Raw genomic sequence first — 25,407 nt, 5'->3', positions numbered from 1 at the left:
CTAACAATAATTAAAGTACTGTATATATGAAAGTTGCTAAGAATAAATCTTAAAAGTTCTTGTCACAAGAAAAAATGTAACTACATGTGGTGATGGGTGTTAACTAGACTTATTATGGTAATCATTCCCCAATATATACAAATATCAAATCATTATGTTATACACCTGAAACTAATATGTTATATATCAACTAGAGGCCCGGTACACAAAATTTGTGCGGGGGGGGGGGGGGGGCCCTCAGCCTGGCCTACACCCTCTCCAATATGGGATCCCTCTCGCAATCCAGAACCACTGGCTCCTATACGCTCACCTGCCTGCCTGCCTGATGCCCATAACTGCTCCCCTGCTGGCCTGATGGCACTAACTGCTCTCCACTCCTGGCCTGATCCTCCTAACTACCTAACTGCTCTCCCCTACTGGCCTGATCCCCCTAACTGCTGTCCCCTCCTTGCCTGATCCCCCTAACTGCCTATCTGCTGTCCCCTCCTGGCCTGATCCCCCTAACTGCCTATCTGCTCTCCTCTCCTGGCCTAACAGGCCATCTGCTCTCCTTTCCTCTCAGCGCCTTCAGACACTGGCACAGGAGTGCTGAGAGCTCTCTGCCGAAGCCCCGCCCCCATCCTGAAGCCCCCACCTCCGGGCCAGGCAGCGCAGTGGGCCTGCACGTGCCTCCATCAGGAGCGGCCTCTGCCTCCAAGGCAGCGTGACATTAGCACTGGGCAGGCCTGTGTGCGCCTGCACTGGGGGCGGAAGTCCCCACCCACATCCCCGCCCACCAGCTCCTGTGCATGCACAGCCTATTGACCGGTTGTGACTGGACACCGTGACTGGACACCGTTAGGAACAATTAGCATATTACTTCTATGTTATATTGATTTTAAAAATAGCTATTGTTTCTTGGCCTTTTAGCTAAGATCAAGTGTAAAAAATGGCTAATAGGAATGGGTATTTCATCATCTACTCTATCAATTCATGAAGAAGTTTCAATTAAGGCATGGAGTCCTACTTATAGTCTTTTCAAAACCAATTGCTCATTCTTTTCCCTTGGTAGAGTCTCTTTTTAATTCTGTAAAACATTTCATATTTGCAAGTTAATTTTATATCTTCCAAAATGTAGCATTTGAAAAAAAGAAGGTTGTGGGATTGCCCGATTAAACTTGTTACTTGGTGTTAAATGTTTATTGAGCACTTATTATGTTCCAAGCATTGTTCTAAGTCCTTTACATGTAAAAATTCACTTCATCTCCATATTAACGTTAAGATTGGCACTATTATTTCCTTTTTTACAAATTCCTCTCCTATTTCCATAGTGTAAAATTTACTAACGGGCAAATCTCTTAAATATTGTTGGCTTTCCTCAAATGTTGGTGTCCGTTTTAACTGCTTAGTTGCATATCTGAAATTCCCTGTAAGCTTCTTTGTGTGTCTGTCTCCTTGTGGAGAAAAGACATGATACACAGCCTGATTTCAATAGTTGGGAAGGATAAATAATCTGTGCTGACAGTAGGCTGTGCGATCTAATCTCCTGGACAAAGGTGCTTTTTTTTTTTTTTTTCATTTCACTGGGGGTCACCAGTCTTCTGCAGGAATTAGTTTCTCTCTGTAATTCAAGTACTCATACTTAATGTTACAATTAGGGGTAAACAGTGCTAATTGCAGTGCTAATTGCTTAACACATGGCCCATTGGGAAAGAATGAGTTGACCCACCAGCTGCTACTTCTATGCCCAGTATACCTCCTCTCAAACACCACCCTGTAAATCTCTAGTCTGCCCCAACCTCCTCATTAAATTAGGTACACCCCTGGAACCACTCTCTCAATTACTAACTTTGTGATTGTTTCTCAGTAACTTGATTTTTTTTTAATCTGTAAAATAGGAATGATAATATCCAAGTATGTTTTCAGGATTAAATTTGGTAAAAAATTAGTATTTAAGCAGTGTTTAATACATTAGTAATTTGCACTCAGTTTGCCATCTTGCTACAGAAGCATTAATTATCTGCTTTTTAAAATGGAGATGCTTAAATATTTTTAAGGAACACAAATACAGAATTTTAGGATTGTTCTATAAGCTTACCTTTGAAGCAATACATGTAACAATTATAGATATAATCATAAAAATAAATGAAAGAAAAAAATTTAGAGTCAGGGAACCAGAGTAGGGGAGCTACTTGAAACTGTGTAACAGAAAGCCTTGCCTCTGTTTACACATGCAAGGAAGCTATTAATGCATAGAGCTCATAGAAACTGTATGCTAGAGAAACGCTTTTCAAACTATGTGCATCGTTAGATGTAATGTTCATCTCTTGCAAATAGCCTATAGTTAGATCCATTTTTTTAATTACTTTTATTTATTTATTAAAATATATTTTATTGATTTTTTTACAGAGAAGAAGGGAGAGGGACAGAGTTAGAAACATTGATGGGAGAGAAACATCAATCAGCTACCTCCTGCACACCCCCCACTGGGGATGTGCCCGCAACCGAGGTATATGCCCTTGACCGGAATCGAACCTGGGATTCTTCAGTCTGCAGGCTGACGCTCTATACTAGTGATGGCGAACCTATGACACGCCAACTCATTTTTTTGGTTGATTTTTCTTTGTTAAATGGCATCTAAATATATAAAATAAATATCAAGAATATAAGTCCTTGTTTTACTATGGTTGCAAATATCAAAAAAATTCTATATGTGACACGGCACCAGAGTTAAGTTAGGGTTTTTCAAAATGCTGACACGCCGAGCTCAAAAGGTTTGCCATCACTGACAATGAGCCAAACTGGTCAGGGCTTATTTATTTATTTTTGTTTAACATTTTATTTATTGATTTTAAAGAGAGAGGAAGGGGGAGAGAGAGACATTGACTCACTGTTCCATTTATTTATGCATTCACTGAATGCTTCTTGTATGTGCCCTGAGCAGGGATCAAACCCCGCAAACTTGGCACATGAGGATGACACTCCAACCAACTGAGCTACTGGGACATGGTTAGATTCTTTTAAAAAAAAATCTATTCTGCTAATCTCTATCTTTTGATTGGGGGATTTAAACCATTTGCATTTAAAGTAATTACTGAGGGGGAAGCACTTACTTGCCATTTTGCTATTGGTTTTCTTGTAGCTATTTTGTCTCCCTCCTTTCCTCTGTAACTGCCTTCCTTTGAAGCACTTGCCTTTTTGATAATGTTTTGATTCCTTTTAATTTCCTTTTGTGTATATTTTATATTTTTTTTTCTTTGTGGTTACTATGAGGATTCAACATAACTTCCTAAATTATTACAATCTGTATTAAGCTGATATTAACTTAGCATTAATTAAAACTCTACACCTGCATGGCTCAGTGGTTGATCATCAGTATATGAACGTGGAGGTCACAGTTCAGTTCCTGGGTCGGGGCACATGCTGGGTGTGACTCAATCCCCAGTGTGGGGTGTGCGGGAGGCAGCCGGTTGATGATTCTCTCTCATCGTTGATGTTTCTGTTTCTCTCTCTTCCTCTCTGAAATTTAAAAAAATACACACACACACACACACACCACAACAAAAACACTCTACTTAGTTAGTTGAACATCATCCCATGCACCGAAAGGTTGCTGGTTCAATAAAAGGTCAGGGCACAAACCTGGGTTGCAGGTTTGATCCCTGGTCTGGGAGTGTACAGAGGGCAACCAATCAAGTTTTCTCTCTCATATTGACATTTCACTCAATTTCTCTAAGCATGTCCTTGAGTGAGGATTAAAAAACAAACAAAAAAAATCCCCCTGTACTCCTTTAGAACTCTGCATCAAATTATATTACATACTAGTGGCCCGGTGCACGGATTTGTGCACATGGAAAGGAAATTAATTCGGAGAAATATCTTAATACTGCTATTTGCCTTTTCTCTACAATAGAAGTGTCAGAGATAAAGGAAAATTAGTAAAATGTATATGAAAACAATAAAGTAGGTCCTCAGGTTACGCCGGAGATCCGGTCCTACGGCACGATGTAACGCGATTTTCGCCATTAAGTCGAAACCCACCTACATAAGCACCTATGTCACTCACATGGAGCATATTCACAGCAGTAATGAAGTGAAACAGTAAAAAAAATTTAAAAGAAAGATAACAATTCTTGACCTTTACCAGTAGTAAATAAATAATAAAAAAACATAAAGCACATATGTACATACGTCAAAATGACGAAATTTTTTTTTTATAAATACTGTAAATGGGAGATGGCAACATAACCACGAAACGATGTACGACGAGTCCAACATAACCAACATAAATTGATTAATAAATAACAACATGATATAACAACAAAAACATGATATAAAAACAACAAAAACATGATATAAAAACAACACTGATAAAAACAATGACTGATAAATTGATTGAACTTATTCTAATATCTTCCTGTATACTACATTTCAGAGTGCTTGACTAATTTCCCTTGTGATGAAGTATTTACAACTTTAACTTCACATGCTACTCGAACTCGAGACAAAGCAACATATAACTGGCCATGTCCAAAAACGAATTCAGGTAGGGAATATTCCTACTCTGTCTAGAGTTTTTCCTTGTGATTTATTTTTTTTAAAATATATTTTATTGATTTTTTTACAGAGAGGAAGGGAGAGAGATAGAGAGTTAGAAACATCAATGAGAGAGGAACATCGATCAGCCGCCTCCTGCACATTTCCCACTGGGGATGTGCCCGCAACCCAGGTACAAGCCCTTGACCGGAATCGAACCCAGGACCCCTCAGTCCTCAAGCCGACACTCTATCCACCGAGCCAAACTGGTTTCGGCTCCTTGTGATTTATTAACAGTCATCGCAAATGCTGGCATCACGGGAAACTCTTTGAATTAATTTAAATGGGAGGCCAGTGTCAGACAGGGACAAATCAATCCTTGGAATCAGAACAACCTCTCCTCCCACAAATCTTGTTAATAGTTCAGCTCCAATTATGTTAGGTAGCAATCTTTTGATAATAAATCTAATACCAATACAAAGATCCCATTTACTATTAAGATTTCTCAGTAGCATGATGATTGCACCTAATTTCAATTTTATGATATGGCATTCCCGAAGGAGTAATACTATTAAGAAATTTGATGGGAAAATTTGCCTTTTTGGCATCATCTGTTGAATCAATGGAATCAGCACTCAAAAAGGTGTGAAAATCTCCATCAAATATATCCAAAATTTGAATATATCCAAAATTTTTTCATTTAATTTATGAATGTGGTCATTTTTAGGAGAAAGAATTGCATGTTTAGATATATTTTTAATGTTATCTATAGATATACCATTTCCAAAGGTAGATTCAATAATAGATCCTTTGAAAATCATTTCACAGGGCATTTCAATAATATCCATTTCGAGAGCTTTATATGTATCACACATGCGCAAGTCAACGTTTATTTTTAAATTGCAAATGCATGTCATATGTACTGGCCAGTCGGTAGGTCACCTATCCTTTTATCTATATGACTAGGGGCCCGGTGCACGAAATTCGTGCACAGGGGGCGGGGGGGGGGGGAGGTGCCTGCCCGATCATCACTAACTGCCCCCCCCCCCCCCCCCGCAGGCCTGGTTGCCCACAACTGCCCACCCCTGCCAGCCTGGTCACCAAATGCAGCCTGCTGTTCAGTAGTTTGGTCGTCCCTCACGAACCCCCCTGCTGGCCTTGTCCCTCCATGCAACCTGCTGTTTGGTTATTACTGTTACTGTGACGGCGTCCCAGACAATTTGTATATTCCTCTATTATTAGTACAGATAGTAAATTACTGAATACAAATTATAATAATTTATAATTATTCCTTGTGCATTTGCCTTTTAAATCTTATGGGAAATATAAAGTGAATTTACAAATCAAATTTACAATAATACCAGTTTTTGTAACTGTTCAAATATGATTTTCATATGGCTTTGAGATGCTGTCTAGTGTCTTTTTCATTTCAACTTGAAGGACTCCCTTTAGCATTTACTATAGAGCAGGTGTAATAGTAATGAATCCCCTCTGGTTTTATGTCTGAAAATGCCTTAATCTAACCCTCATTTTTGTTTTGTTTTTCTAATTTTCCCCTCACTGAATTATAGAGCAAGTGGAAGGAAGGGAGGAGGGAAGGAAAGACAAAGAGACATCAATGTGAGAGAGACACTTCAAGTGGGCTATGGATCAAACCTGTAACTGAGGTATGTTTCCTTGAATAGGAATCGAACCCATGACCCTATGGTCTATGGTGCACAGGCCCAATGCTCTACCGGTGAGCCAAATTAGCCAGGGCTCACCTTCATTTTTGAAAGACAGTTTTGCTGTGTACAGTCATGGACTGCATAATGACATACTGGTCAACAATATACTGCAAAATGTATAATGGAGCTGAAAACATTTTATCACCTAGTGACATTATTGTCATGTCACAGTGCAATACATCACTTGTGTTTGTGGTGACACTGGTGTATACAGGCCTACTGCTCTGCCACTCATAAAAGGATCCTATATAATAAAAGCATTGTATGCAAACTGTGGAGTTTGACCAAGGGGAGGGGCCGGCCGGGGGAAGGGAGAGAGGCCCCGTCAGAGGTGGCAGTGGCAGCAGGGGAAAGGGAGGAAGTACCCAGCTGGCAGCCAGCAGCTGCTAGGGACCCTACCAGTGCATGAATTTCATGCACTGGGCCTCTAGTAGCACATATAATTATGTACAGTACATAATACTTGATAACGACAATGACTATGTATTTATTATCCTATACTTTTTGTTATTTTAGAGTGTGCTCTTTCTACTTATAATTTTTTTTTAATTTGCTGTAAAACAGTATGCCAAGAGCAGCTTCAAATATCTTGTGTTTAGAGCAGGGGTGGGCAAACTTTTTGACTCGAGGGCCACAATGGGTTCTTAAACTGGACCGGAGGGCCGGAACAAAAGCATGGATGGAGTGTTTGTGTGAACTAATATAAATTCAAAGTAAACATCATTACATAAAAGGGTACGGTCTTTTTTTTTTAAGTTTTATTCATTTCAAACGGGCCGTATCTGGCCCGCGGGCCGTAGTTTGCCCACGGCTGGTTTAGAGCATCTTTGAATTGGATTTTTGTACAGCAGCATGCTATACAGACTTGTAGCCTAGGAGGCTATACTATACAGCCTAGGTATGTAGTAGGCAGATTCTATGTTCACACAATGATGACACTGCCTAATGACATGTTTTAAGACTACATGCCTGTAGTTAAAAAGAGCGTGACTGTGTAGAATTCTTGGACAACAGTTTTGTTTTGTTTTTCAGCATTTTAAACATAGCATCTACCTATTGCCCTGCAAGGTTTCTGCTGAAAAATCTGTTATCTTTCTAGGTATCCCTTTATTGTGATGATTTGTTTCTGTCTTACTGCTTTCATGATTCTACCTTTCACTTCTAGCAGTTTAATTATGTGCCTCTCTTTGGGTTTATCCTTTATACGGATTGGTGGGCTTCTTTTATTTGTACATCCAATAGCTTTCCTCAAATTTGAGAAAAATTTTGCACATTATTTCTTCAAATAATCTCTCTTTTCCTCTCTGTCCTCTTTCTGAGACTGCCCTAATGCATATGTTGGTCTTCTTATGCTGCCACATAAGTCCCTTAGGCCCTGTTTACTTTTTCATTGCTTTCTCTTTTTGCTCAATAATTTCAAATCACCTTTCTAAAAGTCTGCTGATTCTTTCTTTATGTTTGTTCAAGTCTGTTGCTGAACTCTTCCAGGCTATTTCTCAATTCAGTTATTGCCTTTTCAGCTCCAGAATTAAAAAAAATAATTACCATCTCTTTCTTAGTATTTTCATTTTGTCTGTAAATGATTTTCCTGATTTCCTTTATTTCTTTGTCCATGATTTCCTTCAGCTCTTTGAATATATTTAAGATAGTTTTAAAATCTGTCTGTTAAGTCTGATATACATTTCTGGATATGTAATTTGTTCCTTTGAATGGGAAATATTTCTCAGTTCCTTTGTACTTCCAGTGATCTTTTCTTGAAAACTGGACATTGAATAAAAAGTCACATCTCACTCTTCACAGACTGGTGTGGAACATGTTCACTAATTGGTGAGCCCCTGAGCCTTTAGATCAGCACCACATAAAGGCTTAAGGTCTTCTCAGGTCTTTTCTGACATTTGTTCTATCTGGACTTATATGCATCTGTTTTTTAACCCCCTATTTTCTCATCTGCTTTGAAACATCTAAGTTCCCAAGGTTTCACTTCAGCTATTTCTTGGATATTCTGGTAGATGTTCAATGGTCCGTGGCTCTGGCGAGACCCCTGCAGTTTTTATGTACTGCAGCTCCTGCTACTGCCTTTTGTGGCTTCCAGTCTGAGATCCAAACTATGCTGCTGTTTCCTATCTAATCTCCAAGTAAGAACAAAAGCAATCCCTGGAACAGCCAACAGATACACCAAAATGTTGCAAACAAGTTTCACCCTGCTACTGTCCCAAAGGAGGGAATAAAAAATTAGGCGGTTACCTCCTGACCATGATGTGCATACTGGGGAAGGGTAGGGTAAGTGACATCAAACATCACAAAAGTAACTGTTTGCTTAGTTGTTGAAAATCTCTGGTTTGCAGAGGTCCTATATGGTTGCTATGATAAGTCTGTAGCTGCTTTTTGATATTTCTGTGTGGGAATGAGGGCCAGGATCTTCTGAGTTTGCCATCTTGCACACAATGTTCTATTTCTTGAGCTGTTTTTTTTTCTTTTTTAATTTTCTATAATTGCTCTTTATGTTTGAAATATTTCAAAATAAAAATGTTTGGAGTAGAATTATAAAGAATACTTTATACTTGTTTGAAGAATTCATCTTTAGGAAAAACAAAGCTAAAAAGGAAAATAAAAAGAACTTTATGATAAAGATATTATTTTGGGTCAGTAATAAAAATAAATATTATTCTGAGTAAAAAATAAAGAAATTAAGAAACATTTAAATAATGGATTATATTCAAAAACCTCAAAAACTCTATATGTAAACTTCCTAATACCCTGCAATATTAAAAAATATAGATATCAAAGAAATAGTTTTCATGATTTTATCCAAAGCACTAAAGTAGCAACTGAGAATGCATTTCTACTCCTCAGTAACTATATATCAATTTTGTTTGTTCTACAATTTAAAATAAATGAAATAATATAATATATAGGGTTCCACTTTATAAAAGTACAATTATTTTTTAGTCATGTGTATTGTTTTTAATCTTTATTGTTGAGAGTATTACAGATGTCCCTTTTCCCCACATTACCCTCCCCAACCCAATTCCCATCACACCCCACACCTTTGCCACCCTACTATCTGTGTCCATAGGTAATGTACATATGCATATAAAATATTTGTTTAATCTCTTCCCGCCCTCCACATCCTTTCCCTCTGAGAACTGTCAGCCTGTTCCAGTTCCATGCTTATGATTCTGTTTTATTCAACAGTTTATTCTGTTCATTAGATTTCTTATTCATTTATTTTTAGAATTGTTAATATGTATTTATTGCCATTTTATTGTTCATATATTTAACCTTTTTCTTCTTCTTCCTCTTCACAAAGAAGACCCTTCAACATTTCCTGTAATAATGGTTTGGTGGTGGTGAACTCTTGTAGCTTTTTCTTGTCTGTGAAGCTCTTTATCTGGCCTTCAATTCTAAATGATAGCTTTGCTGGGTAGAGTAATCTTGGTTGTAGATTCTTGCTATTCATCACTTTAAATATTTCTTGCCACTCCCTTCTGGCCTGCAAAATTTCTGTTGAGAGATCAGCTGACAGTCATATGGGTGCTCCCTTGCAAGTAACTAACTGCTTTTCTCTTGCTGCTTTTAAGATTCTCTCTTTTTCTTTAACGTTTGGGAATTTAATTATGATGTGTCTTGGTGTGGGCCTCTTTGAGTTCCTCTTATTTGGGACTCCCTGTGCTTCCTGGACTTGTAAGTCTATTTCTATCACCAAGTAGGGGAAGTTTTCTGTCATTATTTCTTTAAATAGATTTTCGATATCTTGCTCTTTCTCTTCTCCTTCTGGCACCCCCATAATGCAAATGTTGGTAGGCTTAAAGTTGCCTCAGAGGCTCTTTACACTATCTTCATATTTTTGGATTCTTTTTTCTTTTTGCTCTTCTGATTGGGTATTTTTTGCTTCCCCATGTTCTAAATCGTTGATTTGATTCTCGGAATCCTCTACTGTTGAATCCCTGTAAATTATTCTTTATTTCAGTCAGTGTATGCTTAATTTCCGACTTATCTTTTCTCATGTCTTTGACATTCTCACTAAAATCCTTGAAAGTCTCACTTAGTCCTTGAAGGTCTCATGAAAATCCCTGAGTAACCTTATAACCGTGGTTTTGAACTCTGTATCCAGTAACTTGCTTTCTTCCATTTGTTTCATTTGTGACATATTTCTGTCTCCACATTTTGGCTGCTTCCCTGTGTTTGTTTCTATGTATTGGGTAGGGCTGCTATGTCTCCTGGAGTTAGTAGAGTGACCTCGTGTAGTAGGTGTCCTATAGGGCCCAGTGACTCAGCCTCTCTAGTCACCTGAGCTGGGAACTCTAGGTACACCCCTGTGTGGGCTGTGTGCACAGTCTTACTGTAGTTGAGACTTGATTACTGTTGGTGTCACTAGGAATTGACCTCCAGACTAACTGGCCGTGAGGAGCAGCTGCGACTATAGTACAAGAGCTGCTGTGCAGGAGACACCCTTACGGAGCAGGACTTGCTTTAGTGGGGCTTTGGTGCTCACTGAGTCTTTCCCTTGAGTGTGTGGCTTATGGATGTGTAGAGTTGTAATCTTGTATGGTCTGATTCTGTCCACCAAGTTCACTGGCTTTTGGGTCTTCAGGGAAGTGCAAAGTCAGCCACTGCCTGGGGCCACCTGGCAGGAGCTACAGAGAGATCTGAAGATTCCTCTATATGTATCAGGTTTGGAAGTGCCCAAGTGAGGCCCGGCTGTGAAGCAAGGCAGGCTGATGCTAGTGCTAGGTCTTAGGCCTTTTATTGATAGGCTTAGGCACTCTGACCCAGCTACAGCTCGTTTGAGAGATTCTAGCAAAGTCTGAAACCTGAGCAAGGATGTGCCATTCACATGCAAAAGCCACAACACAGGGTTGGGTGGAGCTGCAAAATGAATAGGGTGGAGGTCTCAGGGAATCACCAGGGCAGAGCAAACAGATATGGCTGCCAGTCAGCTCTGCGACTGGGGAGGTCCCACCACAAGAACAATGATCCTTGCGAGCACCTCCATCTGGGAGAAAGGTCCCCCTCCCCCAGTTCCTATCCTGATGCCAGACAACCCAGTTCCTCATCATATGTGTCTGGGTTCCCCAGAGCCTTGCCCTGGTGCTGGAGCGCAAAGGAAGCAGTCCTTTGTAAGTTCAGTTTATGCACCGGCCCTTTAAGAGGAAGAGCTGGGTCTCCAGCAGCCTCTGTGTTACTGAGCCCCAATCCCTGATGGTTTTTACAGCCCGTAGTTATGGGGATTGCTCTTCCTATCTCTGGAACTCTGGGCTGGGCAGTCTGGTGTGGATCTGGGACACCTTGCTCCTCACAGTCTGCCTCTGCAGAGACTATCTCCTACTGATTAAAAAAGCAGCACGCATAGATGACAGTCCAGCCCGTTCCACCTCTCTGCCCCTCCTATCAGTCTCAATGTGCTTTCCTCTTTACTTCTCTAGTTGTAGGACTTCCATTCAGCCAGCTTTCAGGCAGTTCTGGATGATGGGTGTTCTGTATTTTAGTTGATGTGGTTTTGGGAGGCAGCGAGTTCAGGCACGTACCTATGCTGCCATCTTGGTTCTAGGCCTCAGTCATTTGTTTACTGATAGATGTTAAGGTTAATGAAGGTTTAGCCTACTAGAAATTATACTATGATAATTTGTGTATAAGATTTCTTATGCCCTGGCTGATGTGGCTTAGTTGGTTGGGCATCATCCCTGAGCACTGAAGGATTGCTGGTTCAATTTCCAGTCTGGGCACATGCTTGGGTTGGGGCTCAATCCCTGGTAGGGGGCATGCTGCAGGCAACCAATGAATACTTCTCTCGCTCTTCCTCTCTCGGTTCCTCTATCTCTAAAAATCAATTTATAAAACCCAGTATTAAAAAAAAAGATTTCTTATAACATGTTTTCATTTCTCTTAAATAACTCCCTAAAATTGGGTTTCCTGGGTGGTATATAGTAAATCTATGTTTAATTATTTTGTTGCTGTTGTTAATCCTTATCTGAGGATATTTTCCCCATTGTTTTCCAGAGACAGTGGGGGGTGGGGGGGGGGGGGAGAGAGAAAGAGAAACATCTATGTGAGAGACACACATCAACTGGTTGCCTCCTGCACAAGTCCCAATCAGGGGAGGGGAACGAACCCACAACCCAGGTACATGCCCTTAACCGGGAATCAAACCCACGACCCTTCAGTGCATGGGCTGATGCTCTAACCACTGAGTAAACCGGCCAGGGCTATGTTTAATTTTATAGGAGACTGCCAAACTACTTTCCAAAGTGGTTGTACCCTTTTAAAATTCTACCAGCAATCCCTGACAACACCTGTTATCGTAAGATTAATTTGAACTATTATAGTGGATGCATGCTAACATCTTGTTGTGCTTTTATTTGACATTTCCCTGAGGCATCAGAAAGTGTAGAGTCATGTAGTTTATCAGAGTGAGGATGTCTCTTTCTTTCCCAAGTTTGTTGAGAGTTTTCATTATAAATAAGTATTTAATTTTATTCTATGTAAATTATGCCTTAATTATACTGATTTTTTAAAAACTCTATAGTTAACAGCAGACTTAAAGAAACTGAAGCCTCCCCAGTTTGGCTCAGTGGATAGAGCATTGGCCTGCGCACTAAAGGTTCCCTAGTTTGATTACAGTCATGGGCACATGCCTGGGTTGCAGGCTTGATCCCCAGTAGGGAGCATACAGGAGGCAGCCAATCAATGATTCTCTCTCATCATTGATGCTTCTATCTCTCTCTCTCTCCCTCTCCCTTCCTCTCTGAAATCAATAAAAATGTATATTAAAAAAATAAATAAAAAGAAACACTGAATAGTTTCCTCCTAAGACAGGGGAGAAGGTTAGATAGTCTTCTCCCATCACTTTTATTCATCATTGTCATGGTAGTCTTAGCCATGTAATAAGGAATGAAAAAATAATGAGAAATATACAGACTGCAAAGGAAAAAGTGAAACTATCCCTACTCTCATCTGACAAAATTTACATTGATAATCCTAAGGAATCAGTAAAAGAAATACTAGAAGTAATAAGAGAATGTAGCAAAGTCTTAGGATATAAGATTAATATAGAATCAAATTTGTTTCCTGGATTTATTTCAGTAATACAAAGTTGATTGAAATTAAATAAATTTAATTTTCCTTAGTTTACATGATAATGTATGTAGAAAATCCTATGGAATTTACCAAAAAAAATGACTAGCATTAAACTGTGAGTTTATGAAGGTTGCATAATACAAAATCAATATATAAAACAAATGATACGTATTTCTATATTCCAATAATACTATTTTTATGGTTCTTCTATCTAGTTGCCAAAGACAGAATCTGAGATATTAACGCTGATTTTTTTTCCCCTCATGAACCTACTCTACCTTAATCAGATCCAACCAAGTTCTGTTGACTTTATCTCTTCAACATCTCCAGCATTTACTCACTTTCCTTCATCTTCATCCAATCAATCATCATCTTTCGAGTGAAACCAGGCCCTAAAACTGAAACTAGGTCTTAATAGCCTATTCTTCTTCTTCTAGTCTTAAATATCAAATTCCTTCTGATCACTGCTGGTAATTTTATTGCATGGTTATCTCCTTTCCTCAATATGTTCATTTCTAATATCTGTACATCTACATCATCATTTCCTGGGAAGCAACATTTTGCACAAGGGTCCCTGGTTCGATTCTAGTACATACCTCAGTTGCAGGATCAATCCCCAGCCCTGGTCGGGTGAGGCATGTGAGAGACGCAACCAATCGATGTGTCTCTCTCACATGGATTTTTCTATCTGTCTGTCCCTCTCCCTTACACTCTCTCTAAAAAATCAATGGAAAAATATCCTCAGGTGAGGATTAACAAAAAAACAAACCAAAAGAATTTTAATGACACTTTCATACGATTATTGTGATAATTTGGTTTATTAACCAGTCCACAATAGGTATTTCATAAAAGTTAGTCTCTTACTCCTTTCTCTTTTTAAAAATGACTTCCAAAACTTTCCCTCAATCCATTATACATATTCAAAGTCTTGATATATTTCATATTTACAACCAGAGATGAGACACAACATTTGTGCTCTAAAGGTTCTTCTTGGACACATTTTGGCATTTCACAGATTCTTCTGAATATTTAAATACTGAAACCGTAGTGCTGTGGAAAAACTTGCGTGGAAAGAAGAAGACCCAAGTCCAGTTTGATCAATGCCATCCAGTAGCTTGGACGTTAATCTCCTTGGATTGGGATAATTTCCCATGAAAAATAAGGGTGTTGTCTAATCTCATAGGGTTTGGGTCTTTAAATTCTATAATTTGGGGGAAAGAATTAGTATCTTGGATCATTAGCAATTAGATCCTTGGGCCTGGGAATATATCTTATTTGGGAAGGAATGCTCAAGATAGAAAAATATGACTAAGTAAGAAAAAGCAGGTGACAGCAAAAGATCATCCCAGCTCAAAATACCTCTGCTTTCCCACATTCACCCTGCTGTAATTGTTTTAGAATAGAAATGTCTTCTTGTATACAAATTTCCACAGATACTAACAGGCCACTTGCTTTGTTTTATCTATATCGTCCTCATAGTTTTCAATTAAAAAATCAGTAAATTATGCCAAAAATAAGTAATACTTAACATTTCATATTTACTTCCTACTAACCATTTTATTCAGAGAGCTAAGATCCTGGCTATGAGGATGAGGGCGAGGGCAAGGGCAAGGGCGAAGGCAAAGAAGTTATTTTATCTATAGCCATCCTTCAATATGGCCTTATAAAACTAATTTCTGAAGCAGTGATCCAGAGAACCATTTTTCAGCTTCTCAGTTTTTTTAAACTATACAAAAGATGTCCTTCAAAATAGTCACTCTTTTGTACTAGTCAAAAGGATATCATATTCTTTTGTAAAAAACCTCACTGAATAACAGTATACATTTACAAAAAATTCATAATTTCTGTTATTCAACACGTGCTATTTTCTATTTCTATGATGTGATCTTTCCAATACAAAGAATCATGATTGCAATTACTGAGGAATTAGTAACAATCCAATAAACAATACTGCCCAAGAACTATAGAGCTCTGACATTTAATCTCTACCTCATTTTTGAGGGCCTCCATTGAGTCTTCCTACTGGAATATTTACACAAACAGCTCACCACAAATGCCACAAAAAAACTAACTTCATCTTAATGCAAGCTAATGATACATTAATATTTTAAAATATTTTACTTTAATATTTTATTATTAAATTAATATTTTAATTTTTAGGCCAATTTTCTCTCTTTAAGTCAAGAAGCATGAATTAGATTTACTTCTTAGTTGACTGAGACACATAAATAAAGAAACTGGCACTAGATATACAGACTGACTTGTAATTTGAAAAAACTTTACAGAAATAACTACAGACTAACTCATCAAGAAAATGAAGAATAAAGGCAAAGAATTACCTCTAATTATTCAAATTAATATTTTTTTGTCTTTCTTGCTTCTGCGTTAAAAAATTTTTATTAAATGTATTGGGATGACATTGATTAATAAAATTATACAGGTTTCAAGTGTACCATTCTGTAATACATCATCTGTATACTGCATTCTGTTAACCAGCCAAAGTCAAGTCTCCTTCTATCACATCACCACAGTCAAACTAAATTCTTTAAAAACTCACTAAAACAGTGAACATTATAAATCAGAAAAAAACTTATTATGACAGAGAAAAATTAAAATTAAAATGAGAAAACAGCTTACACTTACTGGGTTATCTGTGGAATCATCAGCCAACTGTAAACCAAAATAGTCACGCTCAGTCAAATCAAGATGTCTGAAGACTATATCCAACAGAACTTGCCCTTGATCATGTTTCTAGAAGAAAAATAAAAGGAAATCAATACCAATAGCCTATAAACACTTTCAGATTTTTAACCTGTTGGACTTTTCTCTTATTAAATTGGCACCTGTTCCCATCCAATGACTATTGAGAATAGAGACTTCACAGGTTACACAGTACTTAAAAAACTGTCTAACTTTAGGCAAACTAATGCAAAGACTATATAATAAATATGAAGATATAAGGAAAACCTTTAATTAAAAATGCGTTCTGCTTTCAGGACAGTATGATATTTTTGTAATTTTATATTGTTGCCACATTAGTCAATTGCCTTATTGTTTTTTTCTTACATTTAAATTGACTGGAAAATAACATATTTGACTAAATACTATTTGAAATTTGTGTGACTAAAATAAATAATGCCAGTCTGGCCGGCATGGTTCATGGCTGAGTGCCGACCTACAAACCAGGAGTTCAAGGTTCGATTCCCAGTCAGGTATATGCTTCGGTTGCGGGCTCAATGCCCAGTGTGGGGTGTGCAGGTGGCAGTCGAGCAATGATTCTTTCTTATCACTGATGTTTCCATCTCCCTCTCCCTCTCTCTCTGAAATCAATAAAGATATATTTAAAAAATAAATAAGTAAATAAATATTTGGTTTGTTGAATAAGTGGATGATAAAATGGCCTACAGAATAAATTTTAAAGTTTAGATGGTTTTTAATCTCTTTGTAGGCTTTACTAGCCCTATAGTTTTTTACTTCACAAGAAGACCAGTTAGGGTAGGAGTCTCTAAAGCACAAGGGACAGTACATCTGCAGAAAAACTACCTTACTTCAAACAGTTTCTCTAAAGATAATGAGACTGTCTCTAACAAAACGTATTTAGGCTTATCACTAGAACTTTAAGGAGTAACAACAGACAGGCAAAACTGAGATTCCTACTCTTGTTGGCAAGCCAAAGACAAATAATATGAACAACACTATTCCAACAAACTAAACAACCTAGAGAACATGGACATATTCCTAGAAAAATATGACCTTCCAAAACTCAATCAAGAAGAATAAAACAATCTCAACAGGCCTATAACTAAGGAGGAAATTGAAGCAGTTATCAAAAAACTCCCAGTAAACAAAAGCCCGGAGCCAGATGGCTTCACAGGAGAGTTTTACCAAACCGAAGAAGAATTAAAGCTTATCCCTCTCAGACTAGTCCAAAAAATTCAAGAGGAAGGCACACTTCCAAGCTCTTTCTATGAAACCAGCATTACCCTAATCCCAAAACCAGATAAAGACACTACAAAGAAAGAAAACAACAGGTCAATATTTCTGATGAACATAGATGCTAAAATCCTCAACAAACTCCTAGCAAATCGGATCTAGCATTACAATAGAAAGATCACACACCATGACCAAGTGGGATTTATTCCAGGGATGCAAGGCTGATACAATATCCACAAATCAATAAATGTGATACATCACATCAACAAATTGAGAGAAAAAATCACATAATTCTATCAATTGATGCAGAAGAGGCATTTGACAAAATCCAACACCCTTTCCTGATAAAAACTCTCAGCAAAGTAGGACTAGAGGGATCATGCCTCAACATAATAAATGTCTTATATGACAAACCTACAGCCAACATCATACTCAATAGGCAAGAACTAAAACCATTTCCCCTAAGAACAGGAACAAGACAGGGATGCCCACTTTCACCACTTCTGTTTGACATAGTACTGGAAGTGCTAGCCATAGTGATCAGACAAGAAGAAGAAATAAAAGGATCCAAATTGAAAAAGAAGAAGTAAAACTGTCATTATTTGCAGATGACATGATATTGTACATAGAAAACCCTAAAGACTCTATCAAAAAACTAAACTTAATAAATGAATTTGACAATGTAGCAGGATAGAAAATTAACACCCAGAAATCTATGGCTTTTTTATACACCAATAATGAACTCACAGAAAGAGAACCTAAAAAAAAAAATCCCATTTACCACTGCAACAAAAATATTAAGATACCGAAAAAAAGTAGAGGAGAAAACCAAGATGGCGGCATAGGTAAACACCGGAGTTAGCTGCCTCGAACAACCACTTCACAAATACAACTAAAAGACGGAATGGACATCACCCAGAACCACAGGAAGACTGGCTGAGGGGAAATTCTTCAACTAGAAGGAAAGAGAACAGCATACGAGACTCAGAGGAGGCGCAGTGCGGAAAATACAAAGGTGCAGAGGTACGCCCGGAGCGGGCTGGTAGCTGAGGGTGCGGTTGTTGTTTTCAATTGGGAGGGAGTCTCAGATTCTGAGCTCCAGTTCTGGGCGAGTCTCTAGGGACCCAGACTGAAATGGGAAAAGCGGGACTGTCTGGCATCGGTCGGAACGCGAGGGCAGCTTTCTCTCCGAGGCTTGCAGCGGTTGCTGGGACTCTGAGAGGCAGAGCCTCTGGGGACGGGACTGAGAGCAGCCATAACTGCTCCCTCCACCAGCTCTGTTGATCCCGTGGGACCCGCCCCGCCCAAGCCCTGCACAGAGCCATTTGCCAGATAGCCTCAGGCAAAGGCTAGATTAGCACCTCCCTAGAGGACAGAAGTTTTCCCAATGCAGACACAGCTGATTCTCACAGCCAGTTGGCCTGGAGGTCAAATCCCCCTAGTATTAACTACAACAATCAAGGCTTAACTACAACAAGACTGCGCTCAAAGACCACTAGGGGATGCACCAAGAAAGCATAAAAAATGCGGAGACAAAGAAACAGGACAAAACTGTCAATGGAGGATATTGAGTTCAGAACCACACTTTTAAGGTCTCTGAAGAACTGTCTAGAAGCCGCCAATAAAGTTATTGAGATCCTCAAGAAATCCAATGAGACCCTTGATGTGATAAAGAACCAACTAGAAATTAAGCATACACGGACTGAAATAACGAATATTATACAGACTCCCAACAGCAGACCAGAGGAGCGCAAGAATCAAGTCAAAGATTTGAAATGCGAAGAAGCAAAAAACACCCAACCGGAAAAGCAAAATGAAAAATGAATCCGAAAATACGAAGATAGTGTAAGGAGCCTCTGGGACAGCTTCAAGCGTACCAACATCAGAATTACAGGGGTGCCAGAAGATGAGAGAGACCAAGATATTGAAAACCTATTTGAAGAAATAATGACAGAAAACTTCCCCTACCTGGTGAAAGAAATAGACTTACAAGTCCAGCAAGCGCAGAGAACCCCAAACAAAAGGAACCCCAAGAGGACCACACCAAGACACATCATAATTAAAATGCCAAGAGCAAAAGACAAAAAGAATCTTAAAAGCAGCAAGAGAAAGAAACTCAGTTACCTACAAGGGAATACCCATACAATTGTCAGCTGATTTCTCAAGAGAAACTTTGCAGGCCAGAAGGGAGTGGCAAGAAATATTCAAAGTGATGAATACCAAGAAGAACCTACAACCAAGATTACTTTATCCAGCAAAGCTATCATTCAGAATTGAAGGTCAGATAAAGAGCTTCACAGATAAGGAAAAGCTAAAGGAGTTCATCACCACCAAACCAGTATTATATGAAATGCTGAAAGGTATCCTTAAAGAAGAGGAAGAAGAAGAAAAAGGTAAAGATACTAATTATGAACAAATATGCATCTATCAACAAGTGAATCTAAGAATCAAGTGAATAAATAATCTGATGACCAGAATGAACTGGTGATTATAATAGAATCAGGGACATAGAAAGGGAATGGACTCACTATTCTTGGTGGGGAAAGGGGTGTGGGAGATGCGGGAAGAGACTGGACAAAAATTGTGCACCTATGGATGAGGACAGTGGGGGGGTAAGGGCAGAGGGTGGGGTGGGAACTGGGTGGAGGGGAGCTATGCGGGTAAAAAAAGAGGAACAAATGTAATAATCTGAAGCATAAAGATTTACTTAAAAAAAAAAAATTAAGATACCTAGGAATAAATTTAACCAAGGAGGTAAAGGACCTGTACTCAGAAAATTACAGGACGCTGAAAAAAGAGATAGAGGAAGACATAAACAAATGGAAGAATATACCGTGTTCATGGATTGGTAGAATCAACACCATTAAAATGTCCATACTACCTAAAGCAATCTATAGATTCAATGCAATCCCTATTAAAATACCAACAGCATACTTCAAAAACCTAGAACAAACTCTCCAAAAATTCATCTGGAATAAAAAAAGACCCCGCATAGCTGCAGCGATCTTCAGAAAGAAGAACAAAGTTGGAGGGATCACAATAACAGATATCAAGCTATACTACAAAACCAGTGTTCTCAAAACTGCCTGGTACTGGCACAAGAACACACATACAGATCAATGAATCAGAACAGACAACCCAGAAATCGCCCAAGCCATTATGCGCAATTAATATTTGACAAAGGAGGCAAGAGCATACAATGGAGTCAAGACAGTCTCTTCAATAAATGGGGTTGGGAAATTTGGTCAGATACATGCGAAAAAAATGAAACTAGACCGCCAACTTACACCATACACAAAAATAAACTCAAAATGGATAAAGGACTTAAACGTAAGACAGGAAACCATAAAAATATTAGAGGAATCCACAGGCAGCAAAATCTCAGACATATGCTGAAGCAATATCTTCACCGATACAGCTCCTAGGGCACTGGAAACTAAAGAGAAAATAAACAAATGGGACGACATCAAACTAAAAAGCTTCTGCACAACAAAAGAAACCATCCACAAAACAACAAGAAAGCCCACTGCATGAGAGAACATATTTGCCAATGTTATCTCTGATAAGGGTTTAATCTCCAAAATCTACAGGGAACTCATACAACTTAACAAAAAGAAGATAAACAATCCTGTTGTCAAACAAAAATGGGCAAATGACCTAAACAGATAATTTTCAAAAGAGGACATATAGAAGGCTGAGAGACATATGAAAACATGCTCCAAGTCACTAATTATCCGAGAGATGCAAATAAAAACAACAATGAGGTACCACCTCACACCTGTCAGAATGACTATCATCAACAAATCGACAAATGACAAGTGCTACTCTACATTACACACACAATATCCATCACACACTGCTAAGTTAGTAGATATGTGAAATTGAAAAAGTGTCTGAAATCAAGAAACAAAGCAGTCAAAAGAAAGAGTAATCTACATATTGGTTTTAGTATATAAGGACTTCAAAATAACTATGACTAAGATATTAAAGACTAGAATAGAGAAAATGGATTAAAATATGGAATATTTCAAAGAAGTTAAAATCAATAAAAGTGATCATAAAGACATTTCTAGAACTAGAACAAAAATATAATATGGAATTGGTTTAACAGCAGAATAAGAAAAAAAAAACAGAATTACCTCAAAGACAACATTAATAGCTGTTAAAAACAAAGAGTAATTAAAAACAAAAAATAGAATATACATTAGATATGATGAGGTGCACTGAAAACAGTCTAGCATATATTATAGTCCAGAAGTAGAGAAAATGGGTTAAAAGCAATATTTGAATCATCTACACTAATAAAAGAGAAAAATGGTAATTGGCGTACGGCGATACCGTTTTCATTGGCTAATCAGGGCTATATGCAAATTAACTGCCAACTATGATTGGCAGTTAACTGCCAACAAGATGGCAGCTAATTTGCATATGTAGGCACAATGCAGGGAGGCGAAAGGGAAAGCAGGAAGAAGCCCCCTGCCACTGACAGTGATCGGAAACCCAGGGGGGAGCTAAGAGCTGGGGGGAAGGGCACCGCCTTTGCCCTGCCCCCCAGCCATGATCGGAGAATCAGGCACCTTTGCCGCCCTGGCCAGTGATAGCAGGAAGTAGGGGTGGAGCCAGCGATGGGAGCTGGGCACGGTCGAAGCTGGCAGTCCCAGGAGCTAGGGGTCCCTTGCCTGGGCCTAAAGCGAAGCCCACAATCGCGGCGCCCCCGGCTGCCACTGCAGGTCCCCGCTGCCGGGGCCAGACGCCTAGGCCAGAGGCGTTAGGCCTGGGCAGGGGCGGAGCCTGCAACCGCGGGGAGCTGGGGGTCCCCTGCCCAGGCCTGACACCTCTGCCGGAGGCCTCAGGCCTGGTCAAGGGGCCGATCCGGTGATTGGTGATCGGAGGGTGATGAGGGTCAACTCCTTTGGCTGAGGCATCAGGCCTGGGTGGGGGGCGGAGCCGGGGATTGGGGGGATATGATGGTCCCCTTGCCCAGGCCTGAAGCCTGGGTCAAAAGCGTAAGGCTTGGGCGGGGGGTGGAGCAAGCGATCAGAGGGAGATGGGGGTCCCCTGCCCAGGCATGATTCCTGGGCCAGAGGCCTCAGGCCTGGGCGGGGGCCAGAGCCAGTGATCGGGGGGGAGATGGGGGTCCCCTGTCCAAGCCTGACACCTCTGGCGGAGGCGTCAGGCCTGGGCAAGGGGCCGATCAGGCGATCGGAGGGTGATGGGGGTCAACGCCTGAGGGCTCCCAGTATGTGAGAGGGGGCAGGCTGGGCTGAGGGACACTCCCCCCCCCCCCACACACACCCAGTGCACGAATTTCGTGCACCGGGCCCCTAGTATATATATATATATATATATATATCAAGACATACACAAGAATATTCACCAGCACGTTACTGATAAGAGACCAAAGTGGAAACAATCCAAATAAACACCAACAGTAAATTTGACAAATGGTAATAAATCAATGGACAAGTAAATTACAGTATATTCATATTACAACGAGTACTATAATACAGCAATGAAAATGACCAACTACTGTTAACACACCACATGGGTGAAACTCACAAATAATGTTGAACATATTAAGCTATACACAAATAAGATGAACAAATTATTTGTTGAATAAATATCCCAGACAAGACTCAGATAATATCAGGGCTATTATTTATCTCTGTTTAGCAAAGGTTTTATTCACAGGCAGTACAAGTAAGATTAAAATGAAAATGTATAAGTTATTTAGGAGAATAAATTTCTTTCAGGCACATTTATAAAAACTACCCACATACTATTGATCTGCTCCACTAATTAATCATAATGCACTGCTGATTTGTCAACTTTTTTAAAGACCTAGTTTGAATCAGAACTTGTACTTGATAGTTACAAACCTGCACTACAATGACTGTTCTTCATTGAATAAGAGTTTTAACCTTTACTATAATTAACCAATTTTAATTATAACCAGATATAATTTTTAAAAGAGAACGATATAAAATACTTACACTAACTTTGAAAACTTGTACAGTGTTATCCAGAAGAAAAATGTTGCAATCCACCTCTGTATGCTGTCTATCTCGGGCCAACTCTGATGCTCGTACATTGTAGGTTCTGCCAGCAGGCAAACGGAAACGTGAGGTCATTACTGTCCACACAAGGTCTAAGTGGGGAAAAAAAAGAAACAGTCACTGAATAAAACAGTTCAAGATTCAGAGTAGTTTATTTAAAACACAAATTTACTATGTATTTTTCAATTACCACTTAGGTAAAAACCAGTTATAAATTTTGAAACAACCAGATAAGAATTTGTAAGTATAAAAGAAGATACCATACATATAGTTCACTATCTAAACTAAAATTACAACCTACCTAGAAAAAGGTTTATTTTTAACTGTTCCACTGAGAAAACAGAAATATTGTTCAGGGAATAATATTCCAATTCAAAACATATAAATTTAGTAGTCAAAAGAGGGAAAAAGAATTTGCTACTTCAGGAAGTTGAATAGTACTCATTGATGCAAGTATTAAAAACACTGCAAATTGGCAACAGGAGGGGAGATTTTTTTTTTTAAATATATTTTTACAGAGAGGAAGGGAGAGGGATAGAGAGCTAGAAACATCGACAAGTGAGAAACATAGATCAGCCGCCTCCTGCACGCCCCCCACTGGGGATGTACCTGCAGCCAAGGTACATGCCCTTGACCGGAATCGAACCTGGGACCCTTGAGTCCGAAGTCCGACGCTCTATCCACTGAGCCAAACCTGTTAGGGCGGAGGGAAGATTATTTAACTCTGATGGGCTCCTCCCTTTATTAAGCGCATAAGACTAAAAGGAAACATGGAGTTGTGTGTTTTTTTTAAATACAATGCCCTTCATTTTAACAATCCTCAAATTCAAACTAATTCTAATAGGATTACTCTTACTCTTTTTTTAAAATTAATTCTTTATTGTTCAGATTATTACAGTTGTTCCTCTTTTTCCCCCCCATAGCTCCCCTCCACCCAGTTCCCACCCCACCCTCTGCCCCCCACCCCTGCCACTGTCCTCATCCATAGGTGTATGATTTTTGCCCAGTCTCTTCCCGCACCCCCCCATGCCTCTTCCCCCCCAAAAATAGTCAGTCCACTCCCTTTCTATGCCCAATTCTATTATATTCACCAGTTTATTCTTTTCATCAGATTAGTTTTCACTTGATTTTTAGATTCACTTGTTGGTATTTGTTGTTCAAAATTTGTATCTTTACCTTTTGCTTCTTCCTCTTCTTAAAGGATACCTTTCAGCATTTCATATAATACTGGTTTGGTGGTGATGAACTCCTTTAGCTTTTCTTATCTGTGAAGCTCTTTATCTGACCTTCTATTCTGAATGATAGCTTTGCTGGATAAAGTAATCTTGGTTGTAGGTTCTTGGTATTCATCACTTTGAATATTTCTTGCCACTCCCTTCTGGCCTGCATAGTTTCTGTTGAGAAATCAATTGACAGTCGTATGGGTACTCCCTTGTAGGTAACTGACTGTCTTTCTCTTGCTGCTTTTAAGATTCTTTGTCTTTTGCTCTTTTAATTATGATGTGTCTTGGTGTGGTCCTCTTTGGATTCCTTTTGTTTGGGGTTCTCTGCGCTTCCTGGACTTGTAAGTCTATTTCTTTCACCAGGTAGGGGAAGTTTTCTGTCATTCTTTCTTCAAATAGGTTTTCAGTATCTTGCTCTCTCTCTTCTTCTGGCACCCCCGTAATTCGGATGTTGGTATGTTTGAAGTTGTCCCAGAGGCTCCTTACGCTATGTTCATATTTTTGGATTCTTTTTTCTTTTTGTTTTTTCGGTTGGGTGTTTTTTTGCTTCTTCGTATTTCAAATCTTTGACTTGATTCTTGCAATCCTCTAGTCTGCTGTTGGAACTCTGTATAATATTCTTTATTTCAGTCAGTGTATGCTTAATTTCTAGTTGGTCCTTTTTCATAACCTCAAGGGTCTCACTAGATTTCTTGAGCGTCTCACTAAATTTATCTGTGGTTTCTAGAAAATTCTTGAAAAACCTTATAAGTGTGGTTTTGAACTCTATATCCAGTAGTTTGCTTTCCTCCATTTCTGTCATTTGTGACCTGTTTCTTTGTCTCTGCATTTTTTATGCTTCCTTGTGTTGATAGAGTGGCTTTCTGTGCTAGGTGT

General features: G+C 39.1%; 1 protein-coding gene across 1 annotated transcript in view; it reads right to left on the bottom strand.

The window, feature by feature from the left end:
* The window catches only part of PTPN4 (protein tyrosine phosphatase non-receptor type 4), a 215,620-nt gene that overhangs the window by 159,264 nt on the left and 30,949 nt on the right, over window positions 1-25,407 (bottom strand). The window contains exons 3-4 of the mRNA XM_081095457.1: window positions 23,246-23,400; window positions 15,963-16,070 (exon numbers count right to left, since the gene is read on the bottom strand). Coding sequence (XP_080951583.1) covers window positions 15,963-16,070; window positions 23,246-23,400 — 263 coding nt within the window. The remainder of the gene's footprint in view (window positions 1-15,962; window positions 16,071-23,245; window positions 23,401-25,407) is intronic.

The sequence above is a fragment of the Myotis nattereri genome, assembly GCF_964212035.1.
Source record: "Myotis nattereri genome assembly, chromosome: 7".
Taxonomy (NCBI): domain Eukaryota; kingdom Metazoa; phylum Chordata; class Mammalia; order Chiroptera; family Vespertilionidae; genus Myotis; species Myotis nattereri.
The sequence above is the reverse complement of the archived record's forward strand: the minus strand, read 5'-3'. Positions and strand labels throughout refer to the sequence as shown.